The sequence below is a fragment of the Colletotrichum paranaense genome (genome assembly GCF_030867605.1).
Source record: "Colletotrichum paranaense strain IMI 384185 chromosome Unknown Scaffold_25.1, whole genome shotgun sequence".
In the NCBI taxonomy this organism is placed as follows: domain Eukaryota; kingdom Fungi; phylum Ascomycota; class Sordariomycetes; order Glomerellales; family Glomerellaceae; genus Colletotrichum; species Colletotrichum paranaense.
In genome coordinates, this window is record NW_026848983.1 from 121137 (window position 1) to 140952 (window position 19816).

Consider the following 19816-nt stretch of genomic DNA (forward strand, 5'->3'; position numbering starts at 1 on the left):
ATACCTACTGTGGCGAACATCAGTGGCGTGTCCGGCGGGATGACACACCCAAGGTAGAGCCGAACACATATGGATGGGAAAGCAGCAAGCCTCGGTGGCTTGCGCGCTTTTGCTTGCTTGCTTGACTGGATTCACTGGAAGGGCAACAGGACTCCGGGGGAATGTTGTGCGTGCCGTTGGTCGCTATGGAGGACGGGGATAAAAGATTACCACGGATTCCAGAGTTGATTCTTCGCACCGAGGTTTTGCTGACCCCCCGTTTCTTCAGGTTTTCATGTGAGGTACCTCACATTGGGCGAGGCACAAGTATGTCTGTCCTACGCCCCCTGGAGGGAGTACTCAGCACGTAATGTGTGGTCGACAGCAACCCCGATGGCAAAAAGCACACCACCCTCACCCAGCTCTCTCTCTCCTACCAATGCTAGGTAGGAAGCTCGAAAACTAGTTCCCTCAACATTCTCCCTGCGTGTGTGCTGCTTGTGGTTGGAAGACCCCCGTCCGACCCTCTTCCGCGGACGACGGCCCGTGGTCTAGAAACCATTTAGACGACGAACGAGTTCCCAAGGCAGTGGGATGTACATCTCACAAGCTCGGACGCCCGGAGCCCACGCCCACTCACCACCGGCCGACCGATGGATCGACCAAGGCAAGCAGCCAGGCCAAGTCAACGCTTTTCGCAACGCAGTCGTTCCAACAGCGGGCCAGCCAGAAGCAGAATAGAGAGAGAGAGCAAAGGCCTACCTAGGTCTAGGCACCATTCTCCGTGTCCCTCTACCGTATTACGTTGCCGCAACCTCTGGTCTACTTTGGGTCCATCTCTCGGCGGCCTCTCATCATTGGCCGATGAGGATTCGTTTTCCTGTGCCCCAGCAGCCGTTTTAGGCAAGTGGAGTTCCCCCGTCCTCCACTCCAACCCCAACCTGGGGGGGGACGGGACGAGCCCAGGGCCACACGCCCCATGGGTTCTGGAGAGGTACCTTCGGGCTTCACGCTTACGGGCCACACGGTCCCACGGCTCACGGAGGGAATCGGGGGAACGGACGGCGAGCGAGAGAAAAGGCGTGGCGTGCTGTATGCAGGTAGGGAAAGAGATGGATGGAGAGAGATAATTACCTGCATGCCGATTCCGCCATGGTTTTTAATTCCCATATCAATTGGCACACCCGACATGCCCGCACTTGAATCCGTGGCTCTTCTCGCAAAATCTCCATTCACATTCATCCTCTCGTTGTCCGTGTTTATGCCTGCTCGTCTCTCTTTCTACCTTTTGACTGAATGCCTGGGCTTATCACATCCAATCGCCAAATCGTGTGGAACATTGCAGTTGCAGGGTGGAAATCTCGCAACTGACACCAGGGAGGAACGTCGGCTCCATCCCTCTCGTGTCTAGTTCCCTCCAGAGACATTCCAGACGGGCGTCCAGCTCCATATCTCTCATATCTCGCGGCTATCTCTTCACAACCACACCAGCATACCAATTCGCACTTTTTCTTTAATCGCCTCCATTATTGACATTGGCCACCTTCCTCCAGCCCCCCCCCCTCTCCCTTCCCGGAGCAATCATAATCCTCCTTTGCAACACCATGTCGATAACAGTTGGTTAACAATTCACCATCACCCTCTCGAAAGCGACCCATGTCTTCTTTCTCCCACAGAAACTAAAGAACCCACATCCTTCTCAACCGATCGTCGCCCTAATTACACGCCTAATTGCACGTCTTTCAGACAAGCAAAATACCACTACACGGATTAGACAAACACACCTAAAAAGAAGAAGACGAAGAAGAAAAGAAGCACCAACACAACAGTCACAGAAAAATGCTTCAAATGTCACAACTACCAAACCGGGCAGGCTACAGCCCTCTCGTGCCCTCACCCCTAAACCCAGACGTCCACGCCGTCGCACCGCAACGCTGCCACCAAAAACTGCGCGAAAAGAGACGCCAACAGGGCCGCGGCGACGTGAGCCCGACCCAGAGACTCCTCCGCCACAAGGCCGCCATGGCCTGGAAGTCGGAAGCCCTGACGCGGGAGAGCACAATGTACACGAGGGACGAGATCCTCGACATCCTCGCAGAGTGCGATCGCCAAGACGAGGTCGCGGCGAGGGGGCTCATTGTCATGGCTACCTCGAACCAGCCGCCGTGGCCGCCGTCGTCCCAGAAGCAGCAGCAACAGCAGAAGAAGCAGCCAAAGGTCCACATTCGGGCGGCGCACTGGAAGGAGCACGAGGGCGAGGAGTACGATTTCTTCTGCGAGGCTGACGACGACGCGGACGAGAGCGCACGGCAGTGGGGGTCGCTCGTGCCCAGGCTACGAAGTCCCTTTTCCAGAGATACCGCTCGCCGGGTTGCGTTGGCATTCGGGTTGATGTGTATCTGTGGATGTCTACCGGCCCTTCGAGCCCACGGCTTCCACATGTATTCGGCTACCGAGGCTACGTAAAATCTCATGGACCCCATTTCTGGCCACATTGAACAAGTCCACCAACTCGTCATCAGGCGGAACGGAACTTCATGATTCTAGCCCGACCCAGAAGCAAAAGAGAAGAGTCTGTCTATCGGAGCGGGGCTTTATCGTCATACATACATCAGGCCGAACCAGCTCACGTCTAGAGAGCATACATTACAAACATTACAGACGTTCATCATCCTACAAGTCGTTGCCGAGGCTACTGCTTCTCCTTGCTCGGGTCGGAAGGCTTTTCTTTATCCGTCGTGGGATCGGCGTTGACCTGTTTTGCGGCTTCCTTTGCGGCATCGTCCGCGGCTTCAACAGAAGCCTCTTCCTCCTTGGCCTTCTTGGCATGGTTCACCTGCCAGATGGCCCGCTCAATTTCGACGCCCAGCTCGGGTACATCAAGCGTCTTGGCAATCCGTTGGCCATTGGCCTGCGAGAGTAGGATTGTTTCGTTCTTTGCGTTTTCTCCCTTGCCTTTCAAAGGCTCCGTGCTGCCAAGGGCTGGTTTCGACGGTGTTACGGTTGTGTTTTCTGGGATTAAAGGCGTATAAATGTCATTCAATAGCTTTGACGGGGACAAGGCTAGGAGTTTATTGTCAACGAGGAATCGGAGGTGCTTGCCTCCCTCGAGAGCGCGCCAATGCGACCAAGCTCTGTAGACGAGATAGAAGAATGGCAGATTAGGTATCCTAGGAGGATAATAATATCAGCAATGCACTTCTTCCACACAAGAGAATCGGAATCGAAGTTTCAACTTACACGGGCACCAGGGCGAACGGCGCCGAGATGGGCATGCCAATCAAGCACCATATGAGCTTCCTCTTGTGCAGCGCATCTCGTTCGGTGGCCAGTGTCCTGACGACCTGCTCAGCCTGCTTTGTTGGGACGATGGTATCCGGGAAGACCAATTCAATCTTCTCCTTGCCCTTGAGCTCCTCGTCCTTGCGTCTCGCAGAAATGGGTGGCACCGACTTCAACCCCCATTCTTCGTACGGAATTCGACGCAGGGCGTAGTTTCCATAGCTCACGACCTTCTTCTGCCATCCGCTCTCTTTTGCTTCCCAGCCAGCCCACAACTTGGCTGCCCTCTTGCTGACCTTATCTGCCAAGCCTTGTTGGTTCGTCGTCGCAATGTTCAGTCGTTGTGAGTAGAGAAGAGTCCGACTCGTGGTAATGGGGAGGAGATAGAGACGCATATCGGACGACGAGGGCTCAGCCCGAGCTATGGGTGCCGGAGGTTGGCTGCTGCGATTAACTTCGTCTTCGTCGGGTCCCTCGAGGAATATGCGACGCGCTGCCCCGCGGCAGTTGCGATGGGATGGAGGGGGAAGGGAACAGAGGACGCTCTTGGCTCAGAGATTAGCAGACAAAGCTTCTCCCAGTCCGCATGTCGAGTGAAATACTGAATTGGCCGAGGGGCGAAAAGAAAATCGCAAGTGATGGAAACCCCAGGCGGCCTCTTGTCCCTTGTCGAAGAAAGGAGGCAATTTTGACGTGTGTCGTGGAGTTCCAGGTCTGGAAGCTCTCAGCCTCTTGGACTTTGAAGAACTAGAGCCCTGCCCCCTGTCATCCATCTTAGCTTCTGGGTCAAGCTTCCTGGACTGAACCCGGACGCAGAGCAGTGACGCAGGTTGGCGTCATGGGCCGTTCCTGTGATTTGAGTGGTGCGCCGAGTGCGAGGGACCACTGTTAGGGCGATACATGAAGGGGTATCCCCGGAGCTTAAGAGTGCTTGCATCAATGCCTATCGTAGCCCCCTGCTCAGCTGCGCGATAGGGGAACATATGGGCCTGACACCATGTCTGTTATCCACTCAGCTCAAAACCGACTGCCAAGCCAACGTGTGCCCCTCTATCACGACTGAATTTTCCTCTGATCCCAGATCGCGCTCGCGCAAATTGGCTTTCGAAACCCGCTAAATTCCTCCATGTCGAGGTCGTGACAGTGTGACTGCCCGCGCATTCGGGGAGTACGTACCTGGCATTTTCGCAGGCAGCCGGCATCGAGGGGCCCACCCGTCGGGTTGCTCCAGTTGTTAGATTGCTCCAGTGCACCGGTGCTACCAGCCTTCCAATCGGGCTGTTGGACACACCTCTTTCCCTTTCTCTCCCTTCTGATTCCCTTCTCCCCAGCCCTCCATTTTGTCGTCCAGTCTGTTTGGCGCCGCAAGAGGTGTCTGGACTCTGCAGTCTTTCTGCAAAGTTTCCCGGTTTGCTGGAACGCCCGGGCAAAAGTTGCGGTCATAGACCTGCATGGCACAATCCGAGTGTCGTGTGGTCTGCTTTTCTTTTGGTGTTTCTCTCCAGAAACTTAGGCTGGCCACCGTCAGCTTTGGGATTCACCCTGCAGACAGAACCAAAGAACGGGACTGGACGGGGACGACGACGAAGCCAAGAAATAGCGACGCCAGCCAGCACCACTAGCTCATCTCTCCCCACGAGGACACAGCCGCCGCCTCCGCCGCCGTTGAGAGAGAGACACACAGGGCGCACCCAACCGTTAGGTTGCTAACTGTCTCCCATCACGCGCACCTTTTCTACCGTGTCTTTTGCCTTTTTTTACTTTACTTTGGACTTTGGACTTGATCACGGTCTCGTTACTATTTCGCCTTCTTGCTTTTCTCAAATCATAATCTTATTTTCTTACGTCTCTCACCCGCTCCTTCGTCCTGACGACTTTCCTTCTCAACTTGTGTACACAAACCTCGACGATAAAGTGCACGATATCACCTGCGATAATAATATCGATACCTCGCTTTCGTACGGCCTCGACCGAAAGGCGGAGGGCATATTAATATGCGAGCCTCTTTACACGCCATTGACGAAGCGTTCCACTCACGACGCTCACAATTGCAGACGGCCTCGTCGTAGCACCCCTCCTCTCGAGTTCAGCGTCCAGCCTCAGCCAAGGCTGCGACTGCGATGAGCACATCCAGTCACCCACCTGGCAGTTCCGCCTCGGCCGACTTTCGAGCTTCAGTCGGCACAAGTAGTACAGCGATCGATAGTAATGGTGCCCCGCGCATGCGCTTACAGCCGAAATCGCTCCCTCGTAAGGATGATCTCCGGCTTGTTCGGATCTTTGATTGAGTAGGAACCGGACTAATTCCCTTGTCGCAATAGCATGGATAGACTCTTACGAGACGCGGTATGGCAAACCCAGCGAAGATCAGCTTCAACTGCTATCACCCCCGGCCCGAGCCGTTCCACCTCACCACAATCATCAGCCTAAGGAGCCTGATCGTCGGGTGTCGCGTGACGGCTGGGTCGACTACACTGGCGACCCCGTCTTAGAGAAAGCTCGCCCAAACACAAACGTCCGGCTTACGGACTTCTTTCGCGGCAAGGGCGCGCAACACGGCCGAAAGTGGGATCACCTACGAACAGCAGAGCCCGTCATCGTCTCAGCACACAGGCCCGCAACCCAGGGCCCACCAGCAGCATGGAAGGACTTTCTTCACTCGTCGGCCTACGGGCACATGGAAGGAGAGCAGTCGGAGGTTGTGGACGTCAGTGTGCTGGATAAGTTGCAGCCTGACTTCAACAAGCGATACGACTCGCACGCCCACAGAGACTTGGAGAAGGGATCGATGAAGCAGAAGAGAACGAAGACCTTTAGGCAAAGAATGTGGTCCCTCATTCTACGACACTACTTAGTGCCCCTGGTTTTCCGACTTACAGTCATGTTCACGTCCATCATCGCGTTGGCTATAGCAGCCCGGATCTACGAAAAGGAGAACGCCAAGAGCAATGTCAGCCCGGAGCGCGCGCAAAGTATTGTCGCTATCGCCGTCGATACAGTTGCTGTACCTTATATCGGGTACATGCTTTGGGACGAGTACACGGGCAAGCCATTGGGCCTCCGACCAGCTGTCCAGAAGATTGCCCTCATTCTGCTCGACCTCTTCTTCATCATATTCAAATCGGCCAGCACATCATTGGCATTTGAATCGCTCGTCTTCCATAATGTTGAAGCAGGGCAAGTGAGGCAGCTGAGTCAGGCCCTGGCGTCGTTTATGCTGGCGGGTCTGCTGGCGTGGACCTTGAACTTCATGGTCAATATTTTCCGAACGGTTCAACGACTTGGAGGAGGCGAGGATGAAAGCTCTCACGACCGCATGTAGTTTTGGGGGCATGGGAGGTGTTTTCTTTGGTCTTGTTGGGTATACCCGGTTTAGTAAAAGCCTACACGATAACTTCAGCGCGCAACAGTAGCTGCGGTCCTTCCTCTTTGTTCATTATACATATTTCTGGCTGTCTAGTCATGTTGATATCAACCTTTGCACAGTCTCAGCAATGTAATATGTGACTGGGCCTTTTGTGTGATGTATGTCAAAGTGCGATGGGTCTGGCATGTCAGATGAGAGGTGACAGATCTAATGCTTTGTGGCTGGGGATACTATTCACAACAAGTTGTGCCCGCCTCCTTGGCTCTGTAGAAGTGAATGACAAACATCCATAACAAGGTGGCATTATAAAGGTAGCAAAGTATGCGACTCAATTTTAGGTGGAGTTTGTAAGATGGCGAAAAACAGTCAGCAACAAGTAGTCTATATTTGATACGAGTTGACGTAGCCATATCCAAGATCCATGAATTTTGGGAAAACCAGACAGAATGTCGACGGAAGAGTTTTGCCATTTTGGAGTAATCGCTGGGGGGGGGGGGGGGGGGGAGGAGGGAAAGTCAGAGGCAAAGCGCAAAGCAAAAAAAAATTTTTCTCCAGGGATAAAGAAGTGTGGGGAAAAGCAGAGTGGGTGAATGGGGGGGGGGGGGGGGGGGTGTGGGGGGGGGGGGGGGGGGGGGAAGCATGGTCAAGTCAGAGCCATGAGTCAAGACCTAAACAATCTTTGTCCACGGAGCATAGAAGCGATGGGCAAACACGTTCTTGAGCAAATGGGAATGACAAAGTTAGTCAGTCTAGGCATCTCAGGTGTAAACAGGAATAAAGTTAACTGTGGTCAAGTGTCCCAACTACCTTATGTATCCTCTTGTAAAGTACCCTTGGATCGATAGGGTCTGGGTGGGTGCAAATCGAAAGAGAACAAGGTATTCGTGCCAATCAAAGAAAAAGGTAAGGCTGAGAAGTCCCAATGTCCCCTCGTTCCCGCCCCCAGCAACCCCTGAAGTGAGGTACCTTTACGGAGTAGGCTGTGTCTTAATTGCCTGGTCGCGTACCTGAAGCAGAAGCCCATAAAGCACGCCTTCCCTATCGCGGATTACCCAAGCTCATGGTCTAGGGCGGTCACGCTCGGCAGAAACCGTCCGCTAGACCCTTCCGGCTGGGGACCCACTTCGCTCTGCGACAACCAGTCCCAAGCACCCAGGCCTCACCCAGGTTTAGAGGGCAGAGTCCCCACTCTCCACCACTCACGCTGTGACGGAGAGGTGGACGAGGGCTGGCCTGGTCTTGTCGCAGCCCAGAGCGTGGTCGTGTCGCTACCGTATCCGTAGCTGGCCACCACCTCCAGACCTGGGTCCTCCACCACCGGACGCCGCCTCCATCTGCAGCGCCTCTCACCCAGCAAGCAAAGCAGCCTTTCATTCTACCCACCAGTCGACCAGTGTCTGCCTGATCGCGTTCACAGCTCTTGTGGTCCAGGCTACAAACTTCTCTTCTTTATTTTTCTTGCTTTCCCCTTCAAGGTGTTATTTGAGCAAAGTACGGCCTCACTTCCCTTCGCTCTGACTCAGACAAAGGCCGCCGTGTTCCTTCCCTTTTCCCCCAGACCCTGGTAACGTAAGGCAGCCTCTCCCTCCTTCCAACCCTTGCGACCACCGGCCTTTCCTTTGCATCTCCATTCTTCGACTTTGATTTCCACAAGCGTCCGACTCCTCGCCACGACATCAACCCTCCACCACCATCTACTGATTCTCCTTTATCCCTCCACCAACGGCAGGACTGGAGATCCAAATACATTTTCTCCATCTCTTGCCTAGACGGTTTTTCTAAACTTCTCGCCTCTTGCAGCAGGTCCCTCCCCCCGCCTTCCACGCCGAATCGACCCCCGAACCAGCATCCGCCCCTCCCCCCACCACGACGGCCACGACGGCTTCACCAATTTCTTCCACAGACAGCGCGCTCGATCTGAGAGCTTGGGATCATGTCTACAGCCAAGATGGCGCCTGCCGTCCAGATGCCTCCAGTTCCTAACAGGGAGGACATTGGAGCCACGTGAGTGGACCTCCGCAGCCTCGCGACTCCGTCGCCGTTGGTCGAACACCCCGCGCTGACTGCGTACAGATGGAAGTACCTCGAGGCTGGCATCCAGCGTATCATGCTGGATCTTGAGCGTGGTATCGACATGCAGATCGTGAGTTGAAATGCCCAAAGCTGCTCCACGTTCCTCGTGCCAGATGGAAGAGTGCTAACCACTGCTCGCTCGCCACAGTACATGGGAGTCTACACGTACGCCTTGCTAACCGGTCACTATCTTCATCTTCTAACTTGATCTCTAGTGCCGTCCACAACTTCTGCACATCCCAAAAGGCTGTCGGATTATCCGTTCCCCAGGGAAGCATCGGATCAGGCAACCACAGAGGAGGTGAGCATGGAACACGCTTCCGTTGCTGCGTCGGGCAGCTATACTGACATCTCGTGATAGCTCACCTTCTCGGAGAGGAGCTCTACAACAAGCTCATCGAGTACCTCAAGCAACATCTCGAAGGGCTCGTTCAGCAGTCCAAGACGCACACCGACGAAGCCTTGCTGACATTCTATATCAAAGAATGGAACCGATACACGATTGCGGCCAAGTACATCCATCACCTTTTCCGGTATCTGAACCGACACTGGGTCAAGCGCGAGATGGATGAGGGCAAGAAGAACATCTACGACGTTTACACGTTGCACCTGGTCCAGTGGCGTAGGGTTCTCTTCGAGCAGGTATCGACCAAGGTTATGGAGGCGGTTCTGAAGCTGGTCGAGAAGCAGCGCAACGGCGAGACCATTGAGTATGGTCAGATAAAGCAAGTTGTCGACTCTTTCGTATCCCTCGGTCTCGACGATGCCGACCCCACCAAGTCCACTCTCGACGTCTACCGCTTCCACTTCGAGCGCCCCTTCTTGGCTGCGACGAAAGAATACTACCAGAATGAGTCGAAACAATTCGTCGCTGAGAACAGTGTTGTCGAATACATGAAGAAGGCGGAGACGAGACTTGAGGAAGAGGAGGAGCGGGTGCGCATGTTTCTACACGCTGATATCATCACACCATTGCGCAAGACGTGCAACCAAGCCCTCATTGCCGATCACTCTACGCTACTTCGCGACGAATTCCAGGTCCTCCTGGATAACGACAGAGAAGAAGATATGGCGAGGATGTACAAGCTACTGTCTAGGATTCCGGAGGGCTTGGATCCTCTGAGGCAGAGGTTCGAGACACATGTCCGCAAGGCAGGTCTGAGTGCTGTGGAGAAGGTGGCATCTGACGCCGAGAAGCTGGAGCCAAAGGTCTATGTCGATGCGCTGTTGGAGATCCACTCCCAGTACTCAGGTCTGGTGACGCGTGCGTTTGATGGCGAAGCCGAGTTCACGCGGTCCTTGGACAATGCCTGCCGCGAGTTCATCAACAGAAACGAAGTCTGCAAGTCTGGCTCCAACAAGTCGCCAGAGCTCTTGGCCAAGTATACAGATGTGTTGTTGCGCAAGAGCAGCACTGGCATCGAGGAGGGCGAGTTGGAGAACACGCTCACCCAGATTATGACCGTCTTCAAGTACATTGAGGACAAGGACGTGTTCCAGAAGTTCTACTCACGCATGCTCGCCCGCCGTCTGGTGCACAGTAACTCGTCATCCGACGACGCGGAAACGAGCATGATCAGTAAACTCAAGGAGGCGTGTGGTTTCGAGTACACCAACAAGCTGCAGAGGATGTTCCAGGACATGCAGACGTCCAAGGACCTTAATGTCAGCTTCAAGGAGCATGTCGCGGGTCTTGAGGGTCTCAAGACTACCCTCGACTCCCAATACTCCATCCTCGGTACTGGTTTCTGGCCCCTGACCGCACCAAACACCAGCTTCACTCCCCCACACGAGATCAATGACGATTGCGAGCGGTTTACCCGGTTCTACAAGAACCGGCACGAGGGTCGCAAGCTCACGTGGCTGTGGCAGCTTTGCAAGGGCGAGCTGAAGGCCGGCTACTGCAAGAACAGCAAGACGCCTTACACATTCCAGGTGTCTGCCTACCAAATGGCCATCCTGCTCCTTTACAACGATAAGGACAAGTACACTTACGAGGATATTTCGGGTATTACCCTATTGAGCTCTGAGGTCCTTGACCAGGCCTTGGCCATTCTTCTCAAGGCCAAGGTCCTCATTATGTCACCCGAAGGCAAGCCGGAGGCCGGCAAGAGCTTCCGCCTCAACTATGACTTCAAGAGCAAGAAGATCAGAGTTAACTTGAACCTCGGTGGTGCCAAGGAGACTAAGCAGGAGGAGGTGGAGACGAACAAGACGATCGAGGAGGACCGCAAGCTTCTGCTGCAGGTATGTCAATCCATTTCTATGACACTGATTTTTCACGTACTAACAAGGTAACAGTCTGCCATCGTTCGTATCATGAAGGCCAGAAAGAAGATGAAGCACACTCAGCTCGTCAGCGAGACCATCAACCAGATCCGGTCGCGCTTCGTGCCAAAGGTTTCGGACATCAAGAAGTGCATAGAGATTCTGCTCGACAAGGAGTACTTGGAGCGACTCGAAGACGACGAGCTTGGGTACCTGGCGTGATGGGAAGTGGATCGTACTTTCGGGAGGAGGAAATACCCCCTTGCCTCTCTCGATGGCTCATGTATTACAACAACCTCAAAACTGCATACAACACCACACCCAGTCTTACCAGGCATTGATTTGACTTACCCAAACACATATAAGGCGTGTGCAGGTTCTTCGACAATAGGACGGAGGAACACTGACGAATGGGATTTATTCTGCTTCGGGATTCAGGCAGTAGGCAGGTTGGGAGGTTTAGATAGTCGCATGCGGATTCCCTTGACTGTTTGAAAAAGTGTTTACACGGTGATGTTGGTGATGGCCAAGGAGAAGCCAGGTGATTTGGCCACCCTACGGGCCAACGGCGTAGATTAACAGCGTAGATACAGGGAAATTCTCGTGTTGAAGTGAAGTCTGCGGACCTTGAAGTGTCCATCACTTGAACTGCTGCGTTGCTGTGCCATGATTTTTCTCTGATGGGAAGGGATATTGTCAGTTGTGGGACAGGTAGGGAGTGACGCAAAGGCGGGTTCACGTGGCCAAATGAGTCGGAGTGCCTATCGCTGTGCGGATGAAGCTGCGCCGAAGCTAGATTGCAAAAAGCAAATCCTAGGAGCCCTGTTGACACAGCCATATTGTCTCTGGTTTATTTGAAAATCGAAGTAACGCTCTCTCTATGTTGGAGCAATCCCTAAACCTCTAGTCTTTGCTGTGTGACTGGGCGGGGGGAACCTCCATCGCGAGATGAGGAGTTGTGGCGGTTGGCGACTTTCCCTCAGCCACGGTATTAGGAAGAAACTATCCCAGTCAAGACAAATAAAGCAAAACAGCTTTCTCTCCGTGAATTATCCTTATCAGCTGCTATTTCTTGTGTGGTGTCGTGTGTTGATGTGGGGAAGAACGGCTACTCGGTGTTGTGCGCGATCTCACGATATGATCGACTCTGCCTTTATTTTCTACCACATACGACCATACCCACTGGAAAACTCGGGATCCCGTCCGCTCTCCCATAGATAAGCCAGTGAGGGCCGGATTAGTAGTTGGGTCGGTGACGACCAGCGAATACCTAGTGTTGTATGTTTTTTGAAGTTTTGCTTGGTGATGATGGGGCCGTGGTGGGTTGAGGGATCCGCTGTGGGTGGATCTATCGCGATATTGGGAGCATCAGGCCAGGCGCGGCGGGGCTTTCTTTTGCGTTTGCGTTGGCGTAATGTGCGACTGATTATGCTGATTGGTGTTAAACTACATGAAGGGAAAATGGGATAGATAGCGGTGTTGTTGAGATGGTTCTGTGTACTAGATGTTGTGTCGTTTGAGTCCATATCCGGCGCAGCGTTAACTGAATCTTTAAATCCGTTGTATGTGGATCTCCTTGAAGACTTCAACATGTGGTAGGTCTGTTGATATGTTTGCTCCGTATGTGTATATGTCTCATGGTCTGTTGTCTAATATGTATCTACTCGGCACCCTTAGGCACTCTTACCTCTATCAGTATCGAGGGCTAGACATCCCGTGTGACACAAGTGCCCGTATCCAGGACGCCCGCTGCGCATGCTATTTGCCGGTTTGTCCATTTAGATTCCAGCTCAAGGGTCACATGAGGTTTTCCGAGCCTGCTCATTATCGTAGTGGTGGACTCGAGAATTCCAGTGTCGACGAATGGCGAAGGGGGGCCGTCTTCTTGAGTGTTATAAATATGTGGTTGAGACTGGATAGAGCCAGAATCCATCACCCGTACAGTCAATGAGGTAAGAATGGCAAATTGGACAACTTCTCGGTACTGCGCAAGGTATAGAAGAGGTATGCCGAGAACTTGAGCCCGAACTCAACCTCGGGGTTAAATGGTTCACGAGAGGTGGCACCGTGGGTGTCTAGACATGACACGAGAACCAGCAGCTTCCATGCCGACAGTTGTATGAGTTGATACATAGCCTCTGTTATCTTGCATTCCACACACATGTATAAGGACAGGTTATCTGAAAGTAGCTGGTTCCTGCCATGCTGGGTATGCAAGTTGGGACTTCTAGGTTGATTGGTGGTTTTCTTCTAAGACGACACAAGGCCTTTCACTCGGCAGATTATGAAAGCAACTAATCAAAAGCAAACTATTTCTTCTTCTTCTTCTTCTTCTTCTTCTTCTTACCTATAATAAAAGAGTAGAGGATCACTCACTTCCATTGGTAATTCGCAATTTGGTTCAGATTTCCCTCAGGCAAGATCTAGTTGACGATTGTCTCTCTCAATTTAGGCCGTTTATCTGGAAATATCTCAGGTTTGTACCGAATTTTCGCAGTCCCTCCTTTACCACTGATGGTTGTTAGGTCCGCTGTAGCGGTTACGAACGCAGTAGGGCGTCGTTCGGGCAGAAGGCTGGCTGCCATTGCATGCTCAGCTTGCCAGCCTGCGTCGTCCACATGAGAACCACAATTAGATCTGTTGTTGTACCGCAGATGGGCAGTGCAGCTTTATCGTACCAATCGTCAGAAACATCCAACATGCAGCCAAGTCCTCCTAGCCACGGGACGAAAAAGCCATGAGCTTATGCATGTCATTGAGGCCCCCACGGGCTCAGCCTGATCCACGATATGCATCTCTGATGCGTCCGCACATAAAGACTCGGTCCCCTCTATCAAGTCCAGTCGTCACCTCTAGTGTCTTAAAATATTTGTGACGTCTCGCAATGGCACCTTACCAAGACTCTCCCCATACCGCTGGAGATGAGTCGTCTCCCAGACCTTCGTCTGTATCGTTCACAGACGAAGTGCATCACGGCAGAAACATATCAAACCAGCAGCCCGACAACTTCCAGAACGATGCTTCGATAAGTGACTATACTATTGTTCCCTCCGAGGAGGAGTCCCGAGATGAAATCAACGGGCTTTCATCAGCTAGTCCCAAGGGCATCGATGAGGGGAATTTCAACCAAGCTGAGAAGAACGGCCTACTTCATCAGCCCCTCGGCAGAGTTTCAACCTTGAAGCAATGGAACCTCGAGTTCACGGCACTCTTGACTTCTGTTTTCGCCTTTGTTGTTATGGTCATTCTCTTAGTGTTCAGCAATGGGAAACCGCAGCCGGCTTGGGCATACAGTGTTAGTATTAACACACTTGTTGCCATATTGACCACGCTCCTGAGAGCCGCGATGCTGTTCGTTTTGTCGCAAGGTAGATAATATTTCCCTCATTCTTAAGAGAAAAATATACTGATGAATTCAGTCATTGGGCAAGCTAAGTGGTTATGGATGGCGGCGCCGCGTCCCCTCCGGCATGTCGAACATTTTGACAATGCTGGCAAAGGTGCTTGGGGATCGTTGAAGTTCCTAGTAACCATCCCCAAGCCGTATGCTATAATCTTATTCATAAGTAGATGGGATTTCCAGTAACACTTATAACAGGAACACAACGCTACTTGGCGCTCTGGTTGTGATCGCCTCATACGCCACTGGCCCTCTCTCTCAGCAAGCTGTCAAAACATATTCCTGCGAGGTCTCATCTGAGTGCACTGCTCGTATATCAATAGCCGAGCGGGTTGCGAGGCATGATTCTATGATCAGTGGAGCAGATACCAACGCGAAGATGAGCACCGCCATTATCAACGGCTTACTCGGTATACCTCCCGACAGCTCTCAGCTATTCGAGTGCGAGTCGGGTAACTGTGTGTTCCAAAACGTTTCTGGAGTCACGCACTCGTCCGTAGGGGTTTGTAGCAAGTGTACCGACGTGAAGTCCGACTTGTTAGAGTTTGAAGACTCAAAGACAAAATTGTTCGGCCGATATCGTAACAATTACCGCTTCCACAAGGATTCGAATTTCTCCATCAACACTGGCGTTGAGCCGGAATTGTTCAATGCAACAACAGTCATTGATTACACACATGAAAATCCTATCGTCACGTCCTTCCTGACGCTCTCGGTGGCAGGTTGTGTTGCACAGCGTAACCCAGATGCCCCGGCCGATCGATACTGCGAGCATGACTATAAGAATATGCCGAGACTCAGCTCTGACCTTGATATTGTGGCTGCCAACTGCAGTCTCTATCCTTGTCTCCGTTATTACAATGGAGATGTCACGAATGGTACCCTAAATGAGCAATTAATATCGACGGAGCCAATGTCTAAAACGTCGAGCGGCATTAGTTACGCTTCAGTGATCCAGCCTTGCATTATTGACGACAAATCGTACGGCGTGTTCAACATTACAGACGCCCCTCGAGATGGCCTACCTTGGACCTCGTGGACTTCAGATGGAGTTACAAAGGAGGCTCCGCCTCAGTGTGTCAGAGCCATGGACTACCGCGAGTTCCATGGTATTAGATTATTCTTCGAGGACAAACTGAAAGGACATTGCAAACTCTACGACGTCACCGAGAATGGACCAACATCTCCTGAAGCCGTCAATGGAATCGGAAACTCCAGTCAGCTACAATGCGAAACAGGTTGGTGGCTTGACGCTCTCTACAGCGGAGGGATGGCCACATTTGACAGCCTTGCGGCTGCTCACGACAACATGTCTATCGCCATTACGAATCGAATGCGTCAGAATGGACTGACTTTTTCGGAGACGGATACATCAAACAGCTATAAGGAGGGAATCTGCAATCAAACCTCGATCTGTGTAAGGTTTGAGGGATGGTGGCTACTTTACCCTGCAGCTCTTCTGGCCTTGACATCAGCCCTGCTCGTAGCCGCGTATGTTCAGAGTTGCCGAGACAGTGGGAGGCAACCCATCTGGAAGTCGTCAATCCTACCTCTGCTATTTTACAACATATCGGAGGAACAAAGCTCGAATGAGAGAAACGAGAATCGACACAGCAGCCAATCAATACCTGTTATACAACTCGAGGAATTGGAGTCTCGGGCCGACAAGACGATAGTGAGTTTTTGTGGCGGGAATGAAGGTGCTAGGTTCGTTGTCGAAGAAGGGGTGATAGAAGCCAAGTGAGATCTGGCGGGCAAGGACTTAAGCCTTGGTGACTGAGGGTGATGTGGAATGAGAATGATGTTATGGTAGCTTCGATCACCTCGGTATTCTATGAGCATAGTTAGATAGAGAGAGAGGCAGAGTTCCTATATGCGAACTGATTACAGCCCTAGGGCCATGTGCTGTCTGGCAACCACCACTGTGCCTCCCTGCATTCAAATGCTTCCTCCATCACGGCTTCTAGAGATATCTCAAATGCCTCTCAGCGTCGTGATCCTGTTTCAGTCAGGGATGATGACCCAGCATATCGGAATATACGGTATTGTGCAGTACCAGGCCGTTTTCTGCTGTGCAATATAAGATGAAACTAAGTATTTGTTCGCAATGCAACATTGCGAGAGCCCCAGTACATGGCCACTTGACTCTTCGTCTCAAACGAAGAAGTATGGTACTCTAGCGTCCGTGTTGATTCCCGACAAGTGCCTTCCAGCGGATTTACCCACCCCTGCGCGGTGTATCTCGCTGGCTTAGTGTCTAAAGTTGAATGCCCAATAGTTGAACCGAGACTTCAGTCACCCTCGGAAACTTTTGCTTTGGAAGCTTGGGGGATTCGCTTTCCGTTGTGTGTCAAGACAATTTGCGACTCGCCCTCTCCGTTCTCGGTATGGCGCATCGTCACCCCAATACCTCGCAGACCCTCCTCGTCGGCCCGTTGATTCCAGAGCATCTGCTGCACTGACCCCTCCTTGGAGCACGAGATGAAGCCCATGGGCCAGCGGCTTCGTCCCAGAGACTCTCGCACGCCCTTGCTTGCTGGCTTCTCGCTGACCAGGAAGGCAATGACTCCTTCGCCACGCCAACCCACCGGGGCGCCGATGAAGGAACCTTCCAATTCCCTAACTATCGAAGGGCCGACGCGTTGGGCACCTCCTTTACACTGGATGATGACCTTCAGATTCTCGGCCCGGGAGGGAAGACTCCAGGTGCCGAGGAGGTCGATGCCCTGGTCGGATGCTCCGCCTACACGAATAGCGTGGATGCCGTATTGGGCGAGTGCCGAGGAGACTGTGTACTCGTAGTGGGTTCCGACGTAGACTGTTGATGCCACATCGAGTCCAGTACGGTTTGCGTACGCAAGGAAGGATGTCATATCATGATGGTTTGTTGATGGAGCGTCAGGGTATAGCAACTCCAGACCCTTCTCTTGTCGTTTTCTTAATGATGGACATGTCGATAGGGGAGCTGACAGGATTGATGAGATAGCAAGTCGATTATGGCGAGACAAATGCCGAGGTAATGAGCGTAGTAGAGCTTGCATGCTCTTGGAATTTTTGAACCCAGTGTCAGGATTTCATGGAATTGGTAGGTAGGTTCACATATTGCGAGTGTTGAAGGAATCTTTCCTGTTGTTCTCAATTAAGTACACTCAGATCAAGAGGTTCGCAACAGTTGAAAAAGGTACGTACCGCAGCAAGCATGCGACCCTGGGCTGGCCAGTGCGTTCACGCCTAGGTGCATACCTTAGCAGCTGGCCCGCAGAACAACCTCCCGCGTCGCATTCACAACCTCCAAGGTTGTTTGTCACTGTTAACTTCAGCACTACAACCCACCACATCGCACGAACTTACTGCGTTACCGGTGCCATGGGCGACAGACTTACTCAATTGCAAGACGCTGTGGACCAGGTATGTTGATCTTTATTTCCCATCTCTCATCCGCTCCTCTGGCAAGTACTAACTTCTGCCGACAGCTTGCCCAGCAATTCGTCGCAAGCTTCCACTTCGTCCACCGGCGCCACGATCTCGAGCTGCTCGGACCCAACGATAAAATTAGAGAGGTCAAACAGGATCCGGAACAGAAAGAAGGTAGGTTATTCTATCATGATAGGTCCCAGCACGAAGGACAAATGCTCAACAAGCTCGCTCGCAGTCGATCCTCTCCCCGCAGACGAATTCAAGGACGGCCTAGCTGAGCTGTCGCGCGACCTCATCATCAAGGAACAACAAATCGAGGTCCTTATTTCCAGCCTGCCGGGTTTGGACAGTAGCGAAGCCGACCAGGAGCGCTATATTCAGGAGCTGGAAGATGAGCTCAAGGTCGCAGAGAGTCAGAGGCAGGATGCGATACGAGAGAAGGACCAGATTCTGGCGAAGCTTGATGAAGTGATTAGAAGTGTTCGACGGCCATGAACCATCACATCGATCACCAGGACAGCATTGCATTTGGGGTGTTTTGGGCGTTGAAAATGGGTCAAACGGGGGGTATTCAAGTTTAAGGATATCTATGAATTAGCGATACCCAATCCAACACAAAAAATGTGTTTCCGAGCCTTTTATCTCTCTGGCTTATATCCTCTTTCGCCTTCCATTCATTTCCGTCCACTGTCGTTCAATCATTGTCCAAAGTTATAATAGTCTAAGCGTTCTTGGACTTGAAGAATTGAGGAAAGGTGTCTCGCAGCTCCCTGAGGTGACGGATCTGATGAGCAGATGCAGGCGTCTTCGGCACAGGGAGATCCTCCTCGACGAGATGGGCTACGTTCCACCCATAGCCCTGGGCCTTTTGGCAGTTCAGGTAAGAGTCGTCTATGGCAGATGTTCAGCGCCGGATCCTTTGTCAGTGAACGAATAATAACATACCAACAAAGTAGCAATCCTCCATCTTCTCGACGCCCGCCTCACGCATAGCCCTCAAGTACATCTCCTTGGCAGGCTTGCAGACAAGCGGCGCCTGTCCATAGTCGCAGAAAGTGAGGCCATCAAAGAGATCGTCAATACCTAGCAGCTTGGTCACGCGCTTAGCGTGGTTTACGTAGGCGTTGGTGAGGAGCCACATGGTACACTTGCTCTTATCGACATCTTCGAGCAGTTCGCGCAGCTCAGGGTTCGGACTGAGGATATCCTCAAGAGGTAGGGCGTCGTCGACCTGGGCGTTGTATTCTAGAGGGTCGATCTCATGGTGGCGAACCAGGCCTTCAATCGCAAGGCCGTAGTTGGTGTAATACTCCTTGTGCAATTTCACGGCATCGTCCCACTGGAGGGAAAGGTGCTTTACGAAGTACTCGTCAATTAGCTGTGCCATGTGGTCCTGGACTTTTGAACCTAGTGAGAGTCAGTCTTGATGATGCCGTCTCGAATGTCTTCCAGAACTCACTCCTCGGGTAGAGGCAGTTATCAATGTCACTATGCGGTTGTTAGTCAAAATGTTCATCCGCATTGATGAGGTTCAACTTACAAGAACAGCACAGGCTTTGAAGTTGACACTCCATTTGTGTGGGGTTTGCTGGCATTCATGGCTGATGTCGTATAGCAGGCGCCGTCTATTGTATGTCTGAGAATGGAGGGTGAAACCAAAAGGGGCTTGCAATGCTCAATGCCGCGCCTTGTTGTGTAAGGCCGGGTCTTTGGTGAAGGAAAGGACCGAAGTCGGGCTGAAGAAGAGAAGCTTCGAGGTATGTTTGGTGGGAGTCTGATCGGCATGAAGCAAGCGAAACCACGTTGGTCTGGAGTTTGACACTTATGTTTCTTTTCCTTGGACTCAAAGTTGGAATACCCCGTTTCTGGCTTACAAATGCAGCTTGGGGCTTTTTGAGGCTTTTCGCGATACTTTGGCAGCAGTATGTAAGGTAGTGTTGACTCACGCCGATATACCTCGTTACGCTGTTGAGGTAATTACAGGAAGCTAAGGTACAGGGAGCTGTTTCCGGCTGTCGGGGACCTTGGCG

General features: G+C 52.3%; 8 protein-coding genes across 8 annotated transcripts; 5 read left to right on the top strand and 3 right to left on the bottom strand.

Annotated features, from left to right (window-relative positions):
- Nucleotides 1–1818: 1818 nt before the first annotated feature.
- CPAR01_16432 (uncharacterized protein) lies at nucleotides 1819–2445 on the top strand (the record flags this gene model as incomplete). Its single annotated transcript, XM_060500677.1, has 1 exon — nucleotides 1819–2445. One exon carries the CDS (start codon nucleotides 1819–1821, stop codon nucleotides 2443–2445), a length of 627 nt encoding a protein of 208 aa, XP_060340590.1.
- Nucleotides 2446–2671: 226 nt separating this feature from the next.
- CPAR01_16433 (uncharacterized protein) lies at nucleotides 2672–3656 on the bottom strand (the record flags this gene model as incomplete). Its single annotated transcript, XM_060500678.1, has 2 exons — nucleotides 2672–3149; nucleotides 3220–3656. 2 exons carry the CDS (start codon nucleotides 3654–3656, stop codon nucleotides 2672–2674), a joined length of 915 nt encoding a protein of 304 aa, XP_060340591.1.
- A 1725-nt stretch (nucleotides 3657–5381) lies between these two features.
- Nucleotides 5382–6583, top strand: CPAR01_16434 (uncharacterized protein; the record flags this gene model as incomplete). The annotated part of the gene is made up of 2 exons (XM_060500679.1): nucleotides 5382–5511; nucleotides 5583–6583. The coding sequence occupies 2 exons, from the start codon at nucleotides 5382–5384 to the stop codon at nucleotides 6581–6583; spliced, it is 1131 nt and encodes a 376-aa protein (XP_060340592.1).
- Nucleotides 6584–8576: 1993 nt separating this feature from the next.
- Nucleotides 8577–11191, top strand: CPAR01_16435 (Cullin family protein; the record flags this gene model as incomplete). Its single annotated transcript, XM_060500680.1, has 6 exons — nucleotides 8577–8632; nucleotides 8702–8771; nucleotides 8850–8866; nucleotides 8917–9002; nucleotides 9063–10948; nucleotides 11003–11191. 6 exons carry the CDS (start codon nucleotides 8577–8579, stop codon nucleotides 11189–11191), a joined length of 2304 nt encoding a protein of 767 aa, XP_060340593.1.
- Nucleotides 11192–13853: 2662 nt separating this feature from the next.
- Nucleotides 13854–16207, top strand: CPAR01_16436 (uncharacterized protein; the record flags this gene model as incomplete). Its single annotated transcript, XM_060500681.1, has 4 exons — nucleotides 13854–14337; nucleotides 14389–14512; nucleotides 14568–15860; nucleotides 16183–16207. The coding sequence occupies 4 exons, from the start codon at nucleotides 13854–13856 to the stop codon at nucleotides 16205–16207; spliced, it is 1926 nt and encodes a 641-aa protein (XP_060340594.1).
- Nucleotides 16208–16660: 453 nt separating this feature from the next.
- On the bottom strand, nucleotides 16661–17242 carry CPAR01_16437 (uncharacterized protein; the record flags this gene model as incomplete). Its single annotated transcript, XM_060500682.1, has 1 exon — nucleotides 16661–17242. One exon carries the CDS (start codon nucleotides 17240–17242, stop codon nucleotides 16661–16663), a length of 582 nt encoding a protein of 193 aa, XP_060340595.1.
- A 493-nt stretch (nucleotides 17243–17735) lies between these two features.
- On the top strand, nucleotides 17736–18281 carry CPAR01_16438 (RNA polymerase II transcription mediator; the record flags this gene model as incomplete). The annotated part of the gene is made up of 3 exons (XM_060500683.1): nucleotides 17736–17777; nucleotides 17843–17957; nucleotides 18022–18281. The coding sequence occupies 3 exons, from the start codon at nucleotides 17736–17738 to the stop codon at nucleotides 18279–18281; spliced, it is 417 nt and encodes a 138-aa protein (XP_060340596.1).
- A 226-nt stretch (nucleotides 18282–18507) lies between these two features.
- CPAR01_16439 (pyrimidine 5'-nucleotidase) lies at nucleotides 18508–19571 on the bottom strand (the record flags this gene model as incomplete). The annotated part of the gene is made up of 4 exons (XM_060500684.1): nucleotides 18508–18677; nucleotides 18732–19193; nucleotides 19246–19274; nucleotides 19327–19571. The coding sequence occupies 4 exons, from the start codon at nucleotides 19569–19571 to the stop codon at nucleotides 18508–18510; spliced, it is 906 nt and encodes a 301-aa protein (XP_060340597.1).
- Nucleotides 19572–19816: the final 245 nt, after the last annotated feature.